The sequence below is a fragment of the Ranitomeya variabilis genome, chromosome 4, assembly GCF_051348905.1.
Source record: "Ranitomeya variabilis isolate aRanVar5 chromosome 4, aRanVar5.hap1, whole genome shotgun sequence".
Classification (NCBI taxonomy): Eukaryota; Metazoa; Chordata; class Amphibia; order Anura; family Dendrobatidae; genus Ranitomeya; species Ranitomeya variabilis.
This window is the reverse complement of record NC_135235.1, coordinates 321,571,004-321,586,807: the sequence shown is the minus strand read 5'-3', so window position 1 is coordinate 321,586,807 and position 15,804 is coordinate 321,571,004. Positions and strand designations below refer to the sequence as shown.

The 15,804-nt window shown below is 49.8% G+C and overlaps 1 protein-coding gene across 1 annotated transcript in view; it reads left to right on the top strand.

The window, feature by feature from the left end:
- Positions 1–3,700: 3,700 nt before the first annotated feature.
- OAF (out at first homolog) overlaps positions 3,701–15,804 on the top strand; it is a 31,016-nt gene continuing 18,912 nt past the window's right edge. Inside the window, exons 1-2 of the mRNA XM_077250490.1 lie at positions 3,701–4,246; positions 7,801–8,050. Coding sequence (XP_077106605.1) covers positions 7,835–8,050 — 216 coding nt within the window. The 5' untranslated portion in view covers positions 3,701–4,246; positions 7,801–7,834. The remainder of the gene's footprint in view (positions 4,247–7,800; positions 8,051–15,804) is intronic.

Sequence of the window (15,804 nt, the reverse complement as noted above, 5' to 3'; positions counted from 1 at the left end):
TAATATGTTCGGCTGCTCGATAGCCCAACACATGCAGTGACTGCCTAACCGGCAATCCCTGCATGGGTTGTGGCTGTCTATAACAACTGTGAGTTATGCAGCCGCGGGGACTTGAACATATTTTTCGAGTATGCCGAAATCACTCGGTTAGCACCCGAGCATGCTCAGATAACACCTTATCTGAGCACGTTCGCTCTTTGCCCGCAGTTTCCTCCTTGTGTCAGAATCCTTAATTACTATGTACAGCTACAATATGAGGCCAAGTTCACGCTATCAGTATTTAGTCAGTTTTTTACCTCAGTTTTTGTAAGCCCAAACCAGGAATGGGTGATAAATGCACAAGTGGACGTGTTTCTATTATATTTTTCCTTAGATTGTTCCACTCCTGGTTTTGGCTTACAAATACTGAGGTAAAATACTGACTAAATACTGAACGAGTGAACGTGGACTAAAGTGGTGGTCCAGCCCCACTCCGCATCTGAAGTAATAGTGCACACATCCAAGCTTAGAATATCACTGTCCATTAGTGCTGGAATCAACCAATATACAGTGGGTACGTAAAGTATTCAGACCCCTTTACATTTTTCACTCTTTGTTTCATTGCAGCCATTTGGTAAATTCGAAAAGGTTCTTTTTTTCTTATTAATGTACATTCTGCACCCCATCTTGACTGAAAACCCCCCCAGAAATGTAGATATTTTTGCAAATTTTTTAAAAAAGAAAAACCAAAATCTCACATGGTCATAAGTATTCAGACCCTTTGCTCAGACACTCATATTTAAGTCACATGCTGTCCATTTCCTTGTGATCCTCCTTGAGATCGTTCTACTGCAGTGAGACAGAGGGTCCCTTAAAGGAAACGGTGACCACAGGTGGGTCACGGGAGTGAGAGGCTCCAAGTTTGCCGAGTCAGCCGTTGCCGAAGGAAAAAAAATCAGAGGAACAGTGATGAGTCGTCCTTCAGTGGGTCTTTGGGCCATACCTTTATTGTGATCCAGGGCCAGAATGTGGCCCAATACTCTAATCAGCGGCCATGCATAGACTGATGTGGCCCCGCTACTAAAAAAAATAAAAATAAAAAAATTGGAATGTTGTTGTGCCGATTGTGCCTTGATGAGTAGAAAAGACTGTTCCACGTCTCTGAAAGGGCAGCGAGCCCTATACGACACCAGGACTGAGTGTGGTGCGTGACTCGAATGGTCACGGATAAAAGACTGTTGTTTTTGTTTTCCCCCTTCCTCTTACAAGTTTTATTTGCTACTTGATTGTGGGGCTGGAACCCTGAAAGGGTTAATCACCATGGACTGTGTGTGGTTGCTTTAAGGACTGTGTTGTTTTAACCCGACATCTTATCTGCATTTGCCCCGAATTTTACCTGACTTAACCTTGAACTGTTCCTTGATAAAGCCGCCGACGTGTGTATAAGGTCCCATGATCTGCTAAAAGGAGGGAGGGGGGAAAAAGCCTGTGCAGGAGGAGGACCCGTGGAGCGAGCCTGGTCAGGACTGGACTGCTGAGTTGGCCAACGGGCCATGTGTTTTAAGAGACTTCTCGTGTTTGGCTACCCGGAGCGGGAAAGGACTGGACCATGGGCCTGGATAGTTGTGCAACACCGTATGTGTCCGAGTTCCAGGAGCAAGGAGACTGGGGTTAGTCGGACTCAAGTTAAAGGAGACTTGAACTTTCTGTTCCAGGGCTCCAACCGAGTGGAGCTGAGGTCATGGTTGATCCAAAAAAAGTTATCAGATAGAGTCTATCTTATATTGTAAATATGTTTTAAAAAAATGTTTTCTAACAGTTTTACTTTGACAGGTGCTGCTATGGTCAGGGATGACAATATTTTAGGAGGGAGGAGTGTAAGGAGGAGGTGTGGACCCTCTTGTACCTTCTCTCTCCTTAATGCTGTTCACCTGTGTCACAAGCGGCACCCTAATGTTTTGCTATGATGTGCACTGTAATGTATTTGTCATGTGCTATAATGTGATGTATAGTATTTAGCTTAGGGATAGATTAGTAAGTAGTGCAGGGCCATAGGAGTTAAGCACATGGGAGGAGCTACAGAGCAGAGCAGCTCAGGGCAGGGAGGCATAGGAAAGGCACTTCATGATTAGAGACAGATGGCATCTTGCCCAAGAGCAGGATGAGTGAGTAGACTATTACAGGCCGTGGGGATAAAGCTGTTTCAGTAAGGGGCCCCAGGCTGAGAATCGTTCAGGTGGTCACCAGCTTACACAAGAACCGTTCCAAGGAAGGAAGGATTCGAAGCTAGCGGCTGGGATTAGAAGGCAGCTGAGTCGGCGAGCCCATTACCCTATAACTTGCAGCTGGACCAGGGAAACGGTAGGAAGCTGGTGGGCTTGGAGCACGCGTGGTCAGAGATTGTCCAGAAGAGGGACAGAGATTATCCAATAGTGGGTCAGCGAGTGACCAAGGATACAGACAGAGTTGACAGGTAGAACCGAGTCTGCCTGAATGGCAGGGAAAGATAAGAAGGTGTCTAGGTGTTTGAACTGTGCTGTCTGAGAGATGGATATGCTGCTGTTCAGTAACGTTTAACTGTTGAAATGAAGACTGTGACTCTGTGGTGCTTCATGGAACTAGGATTCCAGCAGACCCAGTGAGGATTCATCCCTTCATGTGCAAGGAGCCAAGGTGCTCACTGACTGTTGCTTAGTGAACTCGCCCATGACTACCACCCCATGCCACCTTGTTACATAAACACACACATTGCTTTGCACAGTGTACAAGCACACATTGCTCTACAGAGTACACACACACACTGCACAGTGTACACACACACACTGCACAGTGTACATAGAGCGCCCGCCAGGGCCGTGGGGATACTCGGTATCGGGCCAGTTCTTAAAGTGATGTGTCATGGCAACAGTGACCTGGTCCGTGGCCCTGGGCGTCCAATGAAAAAGTTGATAAAAGGGGAAATAAAGTTTATAGGGGATAGTTTGTGACGCCACCTGTGGTATTCGGCAAGTGATAACCGACACGACTTAGCAGGGTGCAGTCTTCACACTATTACTCATGGTTTGTGGTGCAGTCCATGGCACTGATTACAGATGGTAATGGAGATCCAGGCAGCCTAGAAGCAATTTGGGATCCACCTAACCAGGTGAGTTCAGAGTAGGCCACCCTATTGCGCTGTATTTTGAGGTCCTTGCTGCCTAAAGCTGTGCTCAGTCCTCTACTCCTTCTTGTTCTTTAGTCCTTGTCTGTATGGCAGGCAGCTTGAGCCTATTACAGGTGTCACTCCTTCGTGGTGGCTCCGGGCTCTCATTTGCTGCTGTGCCTTCAGAAGTTGTGATGGGCCAAGAGACCTGCAGTCCCCTGCCCTCTGGATTTAGTTGCCGGGACTTCAGTACCCGCACAACCACGGACTCCGGCATCCAGTCTCTGCCACTTGGCCCTGAGGAGAGCTTATCTACAGCTCCAATCCTCAGTTTCTTCCTTGACTTCCTCTCTGTCTTCCTCAGACTAACTCCACCTCCAGGCCAGAACTTATATCAGGAAGCTGCCCTGAAATCAGGTGTTAGAGCTCCCCCTTCTGGTCCGGGGGAAAGGTGTTGCATGCTGATGTATTACCTGCTAATGGTATCCCTCCTTGCTTCCAGGCATGGCATCACCCCCTGTGAGGGACGCAATGCCACTGTGGCAACCGGACACACACATTGCTCTGAACAGAGTACACACACACACATGCTCTGCACAGTGTACACACACATTGCTCTGCACACAGTTCATGCACATGCACACATTGCTCTGCACAGTGTACACACACACACTACTCTGCACAGCGTACATGCACACACTGCTCTGCAGTGTAGACGCACACATTGCTCTGAACAGTGCACACACACATTGCTCTGCAGTGTACGAACACATTGCACTGCACACTGTACACACAGACACTGCTCTGCACACTGTACACACAGACACTGCTCTGCACACAGTACACACACACATTGCTCAGCTGACTCCGCCGGCGTCTCCAGCCCATTGTTACTTTCCGCCGTGTGTCTGGCCCTTTAAGTCAAGGGGCAGGTCCTGGAGGAAGTGACGGCCTCAGAGCCGCCGCCTGGGGGAGAACATCCCAAGATCCGAGTCCGGCCCGGGATAGACGCGGCGGCCGGAGCGGATGAGGACGGAGAGTGTGCGGGAGCTCTGCTGGGGTGGACGGGCCGGGGGCAGAGGGTTCCAGAACGAGCGGCCGATCCGGAGGCCACATCTGCCCCGGGTGAGTGCGGCTCTGCGCAGCCATTCTCCATTCCTCCAGCGGTCAGCGGTGGTCCCGGCTCCTGCCCCCCTCCCGGTCGCCCCTCTGATCTATCCCGCATCGCTTACGGCTTTGGTTGTGACAGTGACAACTATAGTGCAGCCATGGATTCCCCAGGAGATGCATCACACGTCCTGCCTGAGCATGGCCATCCATCAGAGGGGCCACATGGACCCCAGTATGCCACCGGCAGGACTCCCCTCCTCCATCCATCAGAGCTTACTCCTCTGCCCCCATGTGTGCTGTGACCCCTCTTCCACATGTGCAGATGATGTCCACTATGGATGTAGCCCCCCGGGGCCACAAGACTCGTTCCAGTAGCGTCAATTTATGGAACATTATATCTTTTTTATCAACATTTGCCATATAGTGGAGCACAAGCTATTATTCCCTGTTATCAGCCATGTCCGGCAGGTAGCGAGCGTGAGTATCGTCCATGTGACACATGCCGGTGTCTGCCCTGATCTGTATATCCCTGTGTATGGATTTCACACACTACACATATTACACATCATCTGTGATATCAGGAGACCGTTATCTGCTCCCCTAGAAGATGGTGGTCCCACCGCTTCCCCGTCCTGCGGGGCTCGGAAAGATGCACTACAGGTCCCACCACTGCCCCGTCCTGCGGGGCTCGGACAGATGCACTACAGGTCCCACCACTGCCCCGTCCTGCCGGGCTCGGACAGATGCACTACAGGTCCCACCACTGCCCCGTCCTGCGGGGCTCGGACAGATGCACTACAGGTCCCACCACTGCCCCCTCCTGCGGGGCTCGGACAGATGCACTACAGGTCCCACCACTGCCCCGTCCTGCGGGGCTCGGACAGATGCACTACAGGTCCCACCACTGCCCCGTCCTGCCGGGCTCGGACAGATGCACTACAGGTCCCACCACTGCCCCGTCCTGCCGGGCTCGGACAGATGCACTACAGGTCCCACCACTGCCCCCTCCTGCCGGGCTCGGACAGATGCACTACAGGTCCCACCACTGCCCCGTCCTGCGGGGCTCGGACAGATGCACTACAGGTCCCACCACTGCCCCGTCCTGCGGGGCTTGGACAGATGCACTACTGGTCCCACCACTTCCCCGTCCTGCGGGGCTCGGACAGATGCACTACAGGTCCCACCACTGCCCCCTCCTGCGGGGCTCGGATAGATGCACTACAGGTCCCACCACTGCCCCGTCCTGCGGGGCTCGGACAGATGCACTACAGGTCCCACCACTTCCCCGTCCTGCGGGGCTCGGAAAGATGCACTACAGGTCCCACCACTGCCCCGTCCTGCGGGCATCGGACAGATGCACTACTGGTCCCACCACTGCCCCGTCCTGCGGGGCTCGGACAGATGCACTACAGGTCCCACCACTGCCCCGTCCGGCGGGGCTCGGACAGATGCACTACAGGTCCCACCACTGCCCCGTCCTGCGGGGCTCGGACAGATGCACTACAGGTCCCACCACTGCCCCCTCCTGCGGGGCTCGGACAGATGCACTACAGGTCCCACCACTGCCCCGTCCTGCGGGGCTCGGAAAGATGCACTACAGGTCCCACCACTGCCCCGTCCTGCGGGCATCGGACAGATGCACTACTGGTCCCACCACTGCCCCGTCCTGCGGGGCTCGGACAGATGCACTACAGGTCCCACCACTGCCCCGTCCGGCGGGGCTCGGACAGATGCACTACAGGTCCCACCACTGCCCCGTCCTGCGGGGCTCGGACAGATGCACTACAGGTCCCAGCACTGCCCCCTCCTGCGGGGCTCGGACAGATGCACTACAGGTCCCACCACTGCCCCGTCCTGCGGGGCTCGGACAGATGCACTACAGGTCCCACCACTTCCCCGTCCTGCGGGGCTCGGACAGATGCACTACAGGTCCCACCACTGCCCCCTCCTGCGGGGCTCGGACAGATGCACTACAGGTCCCACCACTGCCCCGTCCTGCGGGGCTCGGACAGATGCACTACAGGTTCCACCACTGCCCCCTCCTGCGGGGCTCGGACAGATGCACTACAGGTCCCACCACTGCCCCGTCCTGCGGGGCTCGGACAGATGCACTACAGGTTCCACCACTTCCCCGTCCTGCGGGGCTCGGAAAGATGCACTACAGGTCCCACCACTGCCCCGTCCTGCGGGCATCGGACAGATGCACTACTGGTCCCACCACTGCCCCGTCCTCCGGGGCTCGGACAGATGCACTACAGGTCCCACCACTGCCCCGTCCTGCCGGGCTCGGACAGATGCACTACAGGTCCCACCACTGCCCCGTCCTGCCGGGCTCGGACAGATGCACTACAGGTCCCACCACTGCCCCGTCCTGCGGGGCTTATCCGGAAGCATGAGAGTTTTTGTGCCACCACGTTACTGAACTGTAATGTGCCCAATCACCTTCTTGGTCCTGCTCCGGATGCTCCAATGCTCTGCCCATTCTCCGTCCTGCCCTGGCACTGTATTACTCAGGATGCCGCAATACTATGTCCATTCTCGGTCCTGCCCTCGCACCCAATACTCTGCTGTTCTCCATCCTGCCCTGGCACTGTATTTCTTAGGATGCCCCTATGCTCTGCCCATTCTCCGTCCTGCCCTGGCACTGTATTACTCAGGATGCCCCAATACTATATCTGTTCTCCGTCCTGCCCTGGCACTGTATTACTCAGGATGCCCCAGTACTATGCCCGTTCTCCGTCCTGCCCTGGCACTGTAGTATTCAGGATGCCCCAACACTATGCCCATTCTCCGTCCTGCCCTGGCACTGTATTACTCAGGATGCCCCAATACTATGCCCGTTCCCTGTCCTGCCCTGGTACTGTATTACTCAGGATGCCCCAACACTATGCCCATTCTCCATCCTGCCCTGGCACTGCATTACTCAGGATGCCCCAATACTATGCCTGTTCCCCATCCTGCCCTGGCACTGTATTACTCAGGATGCCCCAATACTATATCTGTTCTCCGTCCTGCCCTGGCACTGTATTACTCAGGATGCCCCAATACTATGCCCGTTTTCCGCCCTGCCCTGGTACTGTATTACTCAGGATGCCCCAATGCTCTGCCCGTTCTCGGTCCTGCCCTGGCACCCAGTACTCTGACCGTGGCACATGCTGTATCGCCGTGGTGTCCTGTGACTGAAGCACTTTCTGCTCCATTTCTTCTCCTTGAAGCTCCGGTCTTGTCCCTGACTATAACGGTGCTGTCTCCTCCTTATGAGGAGCGTTGGTATTTGTGGTGTGGGTCAGTGACAGACATGGCGCACGGCCTGTGTCCTGTCTTCTGTCAGATCTTCATCTGTCTCCCATGTTCCCGTCATTGTGTAATCTGGCCACAGTTTCCTCATCTGTTCTGGGATTTTGCTCTCAGAACTTTCCTTTGTATTGTGTAACTTGCTGTTTTGGGGTGTGCAGGTCCGGGCACGGCTTGTGTTGTGCGCTCGCCTGGGTTAGGATTTGGGCTTCTCCTCACATTTCAGGCTTTGCTTCTTTATTTCTACCATTGAGTTTGTGTTTTCCTTTCTCCAGTTTTCCCCAGTACTGCTCGCCTCGCTGCCTGGTGATGTGTCCTCTGGTAGCAGCCAGACATTTCTTGTGGCTGTTGTCGTTGCTGTGGTACTGTAGAACAAGCCTTGGGGAGCTGAAGGTCCGTGTCCGTCTGGAAGATGGTCAGGTAGCAGAGGAGAGCCTGCAGGCGGACAACGAGAGGGACTGTATCACCCTGGAGTTCCGGAAGGCAGATGGCACTTTTATCACCTACCTGGCAGACTTCAGACAGGTGAGCGCTGGTGTAATGGTGCTTGACCACGGTAATGGTGGCAGTAACGTAATGTGAGATGGAGGGAAAGCTCATAGAATCCTTCTGCAGTCGTCATTGTGGGTGCTGCTCTTCTAGAACCGGCATAGTTGACAGAGTCATCTTGTAATGGCGGTCTATCCTGCCCAAACCACCGGCAGCATGAATCAGAGCCTGGCTGTATAACCGCAGCAAACTGTTTACTCTGGCGTTTCAGAAAAACTTAGTTGGAGAACCCGGCTGGGGATCATAGGAGAAGATGAAACCAGTCCAGCGCTGCGACCCCCCCCCCCCGCACCACACCAGGTGATTGACAAGCGTGTATGTAGGGAGAGACCTGACCATCAACCACAGCAGTCAGGTAGAAGCTAGGTGGAGATGTCCCTGGACAAGCCTTGTCTCTGCCTATGAATCGGCAAATTATATTTTTGCTCAAACGCTGGAGTAAAGTACACCTGTCTGCATCCCGCCTCTGATTCTTGCTGCCCGCGGTTTGGATGCCATGAATCACCTGTCGGGTTCTCTGTCACTACAAAGAGATTTTGGCTCTAAGTGATGGTTTATGGTATTTGCACGTACTGGTTTACGATAAGCTCTTTATTATGCCAAGAGAATTTCATCATGGTTTTTATCTGCCAGTGACCATTTTCTACCCTCACCACCTGTGGATGATGATCACACATAGTGTACCTGCTCGGAAAGTTCCATAACATTTCACCACTGAATTCAAGTGTGTGAAATCCTAACTGGATAGTAAATGTTCAGCATATTATCCTCAGGAGAGTCGATCAGTGTCCACAGATTCCAAATGCTCACAATATCAAGGATCCCATGTCCTGAGTTTGACTGTTGCGGTGGTCTGTAGTCGGCTGTCTCTATCATCCCACAGACTTTTGAATGGGGCAGATATGCAATCCCTGCTCCGATCACCTTCCCGTGATATGTGGGAGTCCGAGCTGTGGAACGCCCAACAATCGGACATTTATTAGGTGAGAAGTATTGGTTATGGGATTCATGGTCACATAGAGAAACTGATCAGTGTCCAACAGTCGAAGCCCTCTCTGACCAGCTGTCACCCGTCACCACAGGGGAAATATGGGTTTAGGGCTCATGCAGACGGCTGTGGACCTTGGTCCGATTTCGGACCACAATTCGAGAACTGACTGCGGCTTTCCCGACCCAATCTTGATGGCTTCATACAATTCTATGAGTCTGTTGGTCTCAAGTCTGGGAAGCCGCGGCCAGTGGTCCATGCTCTTACCGATATGCATGGGCGCCTGAATGAGCCCTTACAGTTTCCATTGAGAATGTGTACAAGTACCTGTCTCTTTACCCGTCGCTGCCACTTACATTTTCTGTATAGGAAATCTCTGAGAAGCTCAGCATAGATCTTTAGAGACTAACACGGCTGGTTCTTCCCCTTCACAGTGGCAGGAGATTTCCCCATGTAGCGGGAGCTGGCATTTCAGTCCGGTCGCTGAGGAAACCAACCTCGTGATGGAGACATTTGTCACTGTGCGAGCTGTAAAGCCAGCAAGTCACCAGAGCAGTGGGGTTCACCAGATTCACGGCGGCTGCTGGTGGTTATTTTCTTCCTTTTGGCAAGACTTTCCAGCACGTACAACATATTTATAAGGATTGAGAAAAGCAGATGACAAGGCCTACTGTATGACGGCCTGGAGTAATTCGGCATGTGTGGCCCCTATTTGAGGTAGATGCCCCCTTAGGCTGGGTACACGCGGTCTGATGACACACGGCCCCTGGGGCTCCTGACCCAACTCAAGTGCCTCGTATAAGTCTAGGAGACTGTAGAGTGCAGGTCATAAGCCTCACCGTCAACGCAAACCGCAAGACATTGGTGTGTGAATGCGGCCTGAGCCAGTGTCTGACTCCTCAATGAACCTTACAAGAGGACCAGAGATATTACCCAAACTGGCCACCCATCATATCCCGGAGCATGCTACAAGACTCGTCATAGGGTCAGATATTGACTCAAACGGTTGAAACCACCTCTCAGTGACATTGTTTTCATAGGCCGGTTTCACAAATGTGTTTTTGGCATACGTGAAAAGCGGACCCATTTTCATCAGTGTATGGTCAGTGCGTCGGTCTTTATCATCAGTTTCATCAGTTCTTCTCAAGTGCAAAAAAAAAAAAGCTTATCTCCTAACTGTCAGTGAAAAATGTCCAGCCCTCTGTAAACTGGCGGATATGTCACTGACCTATACATAGGGGTAATTTGATTAGTGACCGAGATAAAAACAGACACTTCTCCTTTTTATTTTATCTATTGTTTTCTAGAAACTTGATCTGAAAAAAGTCACATGAAGAGCCCCATAGAACACATGCCCATTATACTCCATATGTAAAAAAACAAAACAGAGCACATATGAGAAATCGGACATATGGAAGGAGACCTGCTAGTAGGGCGCTAATTTGCATACTTATTCTTCCCCATGAAGTATTTGACATTACACATCCAATTTCTGTAAGGAGAATTTGTCTCTCCTTCCCCATAGTTCTGCCATACACCTTAATGCTTCATTCACACATCTATGTTTCATAATATGGACATGAAAATTCTCTTCAGAGAGGACAAGGACATAAACTCCAGCGCCACCTATAGCAAGTATCAATCCTAAAAGTCCACATCGACCCTTTAAAGCGCCTAGTCACACGAATTAGGATAAAAGCTAAACCTGAATCTCGATTTCCGGACATGTTTCAGTGCGTTGCCCCTCCTCAGTGCAAAAAAGAGATCTAATTTGACTGTATGAGAGGCCTCTGACTGGGGTCTAAGGGGTAACATCTCTCCTTGTAGAGATTGACATGCCAGTGTAAAAGACCCCAGCCAGGGGCATGTCATGCAGCCAAATGAGGTCTCCTGCTTTGCACTGAGGAGGGGCAACACCCTGAAACACGTGTTTGCAAATAGGACATACGCTAAATCGGAATCTGTCGTGTGGCAAGGCTTGTTAAAGGGTCGATATTGACTTGTAGCATTGCTACTTCCAATAGGTGGCGCTAGAGTTTAACCCTCTTCCTCTATGAAGAGGCAGTTTGCATACTTGAATTCCTAGAGGAGCGTGCATGGCCTCTAAGTCTCCTTACACGGTCATGTCACTCTCCACAAGGATAGTATGGACAGTGATACACGGGTCTCCTGACCCAAACATGACAGCTTCATATATGTGTGACTGTAGCATTAGTCACATACTCCTGATGTGTTCATGCGCTTGGATGTGATGATTGTATCCGGTTGAGAAGCTTTTCTTACACTAGATGTCTATTGATCTGTCTGGAGGGCGGCTGTACAGCTGACGCACTGTGTGTCATCGCCCTTAGGATGGCCTCTTCTGTAGAAGTTGTGGGAGCCTTGCATTGCCTTTGTTACTCCCAACTTACTGCAGATGAACGTTCTTCACTGTCCATCACTCACCGCACCCAAAGGAGAGACGCTCATGTGCTGCAGTGAAGTACTCGCCATGCGATGCCACCACTGTCACTGGGCCTCCCCAGTCCGCACCAGTACAGGCCTGGGCACCATGAAGCTGCAAGCGCTGCCATTGTCATGTTGTGTCCCAGCAGAGGACGGGTCTGAATACTCTTCTACGTGGCCACATCTGGACCACAGATGCATCCCCGCTCCTCTCAGACGCCTCGTGTTGGCTGGAGTGTTGCTGCGGGCTTGTTGTTTGGGAGAAAAAATAAAAAAAGATCTTCTGTCTCTGCAGTCAATAGGAGCTGCCCTCGCTATCTGGGCAGCGCCAAATGCCGTGATGAAGCTTCTATTGTGGCATTTCAGCTGTGCCAGCAATTTCACTAGAGAGAACTTATAGGTCGAGAGCAAAGAAGAATAACAAATCCAAACAATGCTCTACTAAATACAGATGTACCGCTAGTATATATGTACACTGTCGTGGCCAAATGTTATGAGACTGAAAAAGGTTGGCTTTCCCATAGTTTGCTTCTGTGTTGTTCTTAGATCTTTTAGCCTATATTAATGTAAATTTTAAGACCCGTCTTACAGTACCAAGCTATGAGATTACAGAAATCTCATGCACACACATTGTTTTTTTTTTTTCTTTCCAGACTGAATTGAAAAATTGCTGCGTTTTTGAAAACTGCAGCATTTGTTTCACCCACAGCAAGCAATGAGTAATTTCAAAAACGCAGCAAAAAAAACCAAAGGTACAGTAGTATGTGAAACATATTTATTTTTGTTATTTCAACCCCCCCCCCAAGTTTAAACCGTAATGTCTTGGTCTCCTCCCCTGAAAATGGTAGGATTAGTGCAATTTAATTTAAATTAGTGATATGTGTAAAAAGTAAACATTGGCCGACCAAAGAATGAAATTGAATAATACCTGTGGCCGACCAAGGTGTGAAATTGAGCAATACATGTAGCCCACCAAGGAATGAAATTAAGCAAAAACTGACCAGCTCAAGGGCTGACCGAAGTGTGGAAGTAAACAATGTCCTACAAACTCAGTGCTCGGCTAATATCTTAGGTAGCCTATTCCTGACCAATTCCACTCCCCCACTCTTACATGTAATTATATTTTTTCATGAACTTTTGTGTTCAGAATAGTCAGTTTTTTGTTTTTTTTTTCCCAGACACAAAAATCTTTTTCCAATAAATATTTTTTTTCAAATTGCCGTTTTTAGTATATTTAATACTACACTTGGTCAAAAGTTCTCAGTTCTTTATAGGTGTTATACTGTATATAGTGCACTCCATTTGTCACATGGCTTGATATGATGATCTGTCTAAATCAGATTTTTCTGGGATTCCAACAGAATAGGCAAGGCTCCGTGTCAATGTCCCCGTATTATTAAAGTGTCGCCCCCTGGTTTTTATTATTTTACGACTTTACAAAGTGGAAACCGTCAGTGACGTCTAATGTCGGCACAATAAAACCATCCGATATCTCCATGGCTTCAACCACAATCTGCAATAACCACAGTGCAGAGGTCACTGCTGTATCTTTAACTCGTTAATAACCAGTCGGTCTGGAGCCTTAATGACTAGGCATATTTTTTCTCTTTAATGTCACATTCCAAGAGCCGGAATATTTCGGTTTTTGGGGGGTTTTTTTATTATTTTTTTCATCAACTTTGCTGTTTTGTATTTTTGAATACTATTTTTGAGGAGCCTGAAATTTACTCTAACTCTTCATTACCCTTTTTATTTCTTTTGTTGTTGAGGAGGGGGTGCATTTACTGTATTTTTGCGTTTTGCGTTATTGCATTCACAGTGTGGGCCGATGCAGAGAACCTCCTCCCTCTGGGGTGGCACTCTATTCTAAAGCCCCTAACCGAAAATATGTAGTGGTGATTTAAGGGAATTTTTCATTTTTTTTGCCACCTAATGGCTATATGCACATGGAGTTTTTTTGCAAACACTTCTCAAAAAAAATTCTGTGTGCTCATAGCCAATGTGAGAGCAGCATTATGTAGGGGCAGAGACCCTGATTTCAGCAATGTGTTACTTACTAGGCTGTAGGTCTGGTAACCTCCTGCTGATAAGAGTATCACTAGAGGACCAGTAATCCTGCTGCCATGTCGTCCTCCATATTCATGAGCTCGATATAACTCCACCCCCAGCTTTCTGCCTCTGCACAGTGTATACAGAAAGTGGCCAATCGGTGGTGAGGGCGGGGTTACACAGAGCTCCGCATTAGAGGACTGCGAGATCTGTAGCAGATAAACGTGTGATTTTATCAAGTGACACTGCTGGAATCAGGGTCTCTGCCCCTACATCATGCGGCTTTGGTAACATGGTGACAGATTTACCTTAATAAATTTGATCAATGTCTTCATGAGGATGGCGACCTGCAATGCTCATGTTATTAACATAATCTACTTATCAGACTCCTATTCTCCCATCACGTATGCCGCGCATACATTTTCTAAGCTGGACTGTTCGTAAATAATGTGGTTTGTAAACCACCATGTAATCACTTTTTATTGTCTTTATGCGTCTAAAATGGCAAGTTGGGCAACTTACTAGATGGTCATGAAAAACAGCCTACCGTTTTGTGTCTGCAGCTCCTATGCAGAGCTGTACATATTCTGTATTTCTTAGTAGTGTGTCTTCGCCCTCCGCGCTCTTCCGCCCTCACCGCCTGCTGTCCGTCTCATCTTCTCAGATCTGTATTGGCGGTCTACCTGCTCTGACGCCCCAGTTTCGCACTGCTGACGTCTTGATGACCACCGTCAGACGCCCTGCGTGGATAACTTTGGGCACTTTTTCCCGGTTCCGGTTTATGAGTTGTCCCACCTGGCATTGGGTTGGGTTCCCGCTCTCCTCCTTCCCTGGGACCCGCCATCATATTCCAGGGCTGGATGAGCTGGTGGCACCAGGTCAGGCCTTTCTGTCCTTGGGTGAACTACCCTCCGCTCCTGTCCTGAGCTCTTACCGCATATGTCGGGGTCTCTGCTGGTCCTACAGCACAATGCTGTCATTTGACATAAAGCCTAGATTTGGCAGCCATATTCCTTGTTGTATCTGTTCACATGTTCGGTGTTACACGTGTCCTTCCTGCGTTGGGGATCTACATCACTGTCCATCTAAGACCCCGTTTACACTTTTACACCTGGGAAAGCTTCCAGGCACATGTGCCCAACTTTTCCATGTGCCCTAATGTGTCACCAGATTTCTCAATGCATTCTCAACTAGGGTCCATCTCTAAAGCCTAAATCCTATGTGGCTGGTGTACTTACTTTGAAAATCCATGTCAGAATTGCTCTCTAATACTCTGAAAAGTTTATCTCCATATCTGCCCACCTAAGCTGACTGATGGCTCCTCAGTGTTCCTCCTCCCTGTTGCTGTTGAATCGCGCTCTGCTCAGGACATGCTGCAGCTGTCAGGCTGGGTGGGCTGAGACCTTTCAGCTCTTATACTCTATAATTGAAGTGATAAAATGCTTACAATCAGGGTTGTACTGTGCTGACGTGGATTTTCAGAGTAAATACACCAGGCTCATCCGGTGTGAGAGATGACTAATGTGAAATCTGGTGCCGGATCCACTTTAATCCAATATAAATGTTTCTTTCTGGTCGTTCTGCCTTCCGGGAGGGATCCGATGGCCAAGGTCAGTAACCCTGCGTCTGCTGCAGCGTTCCTAGATTGTCTGGAATGTATGGGAAGATGAATCATGGGAACCTTCCAGCTACAATACATGTGTGTTTTGAGAAGCAATTCCTGCCTTGGGGCTACGTTGTTCCACAGACCAGTAAGGCAAACAGCTCTGGAGGGAGCGCTGCGCGGAGCAAGGTGGCATGGTGGTGTTTTTATAAGAAGTTAGAATGCTGAGTGATCAAAGCGCGCCGACCATTATGTAGCTGCGGGCGTTGGAGGGTTGTGTGTTTTCTTTATCGGTATTCTCCGCGGCGATGGAAGTTATTGAGGTGTAATGTAGTGTATGAACCTGGAGCTGTGGCAGGCAGATGAGGTTTGTATTGTATAAAGTGAGGTATGGATGACCATTAAAGCCATAAATCGCCTTTACTCCAGCACCACCACCATTGATTCCTCTGATGACCTAGGTACTTAGAGTTACTCCCTTTTTAAATAATACCTTTCACTGGATTTATAACACCTCATTCAATTGAGGCCGCTCCACTGATTCTGGAACAGTTTTTCTTTTTCTTCTGGGCCTCTCAGTTCTAAAGTTATGCCCCTTTTTAATAAAAGTGCTACAGTAATTTCCCCTTCAGCCAACTGGGCGTA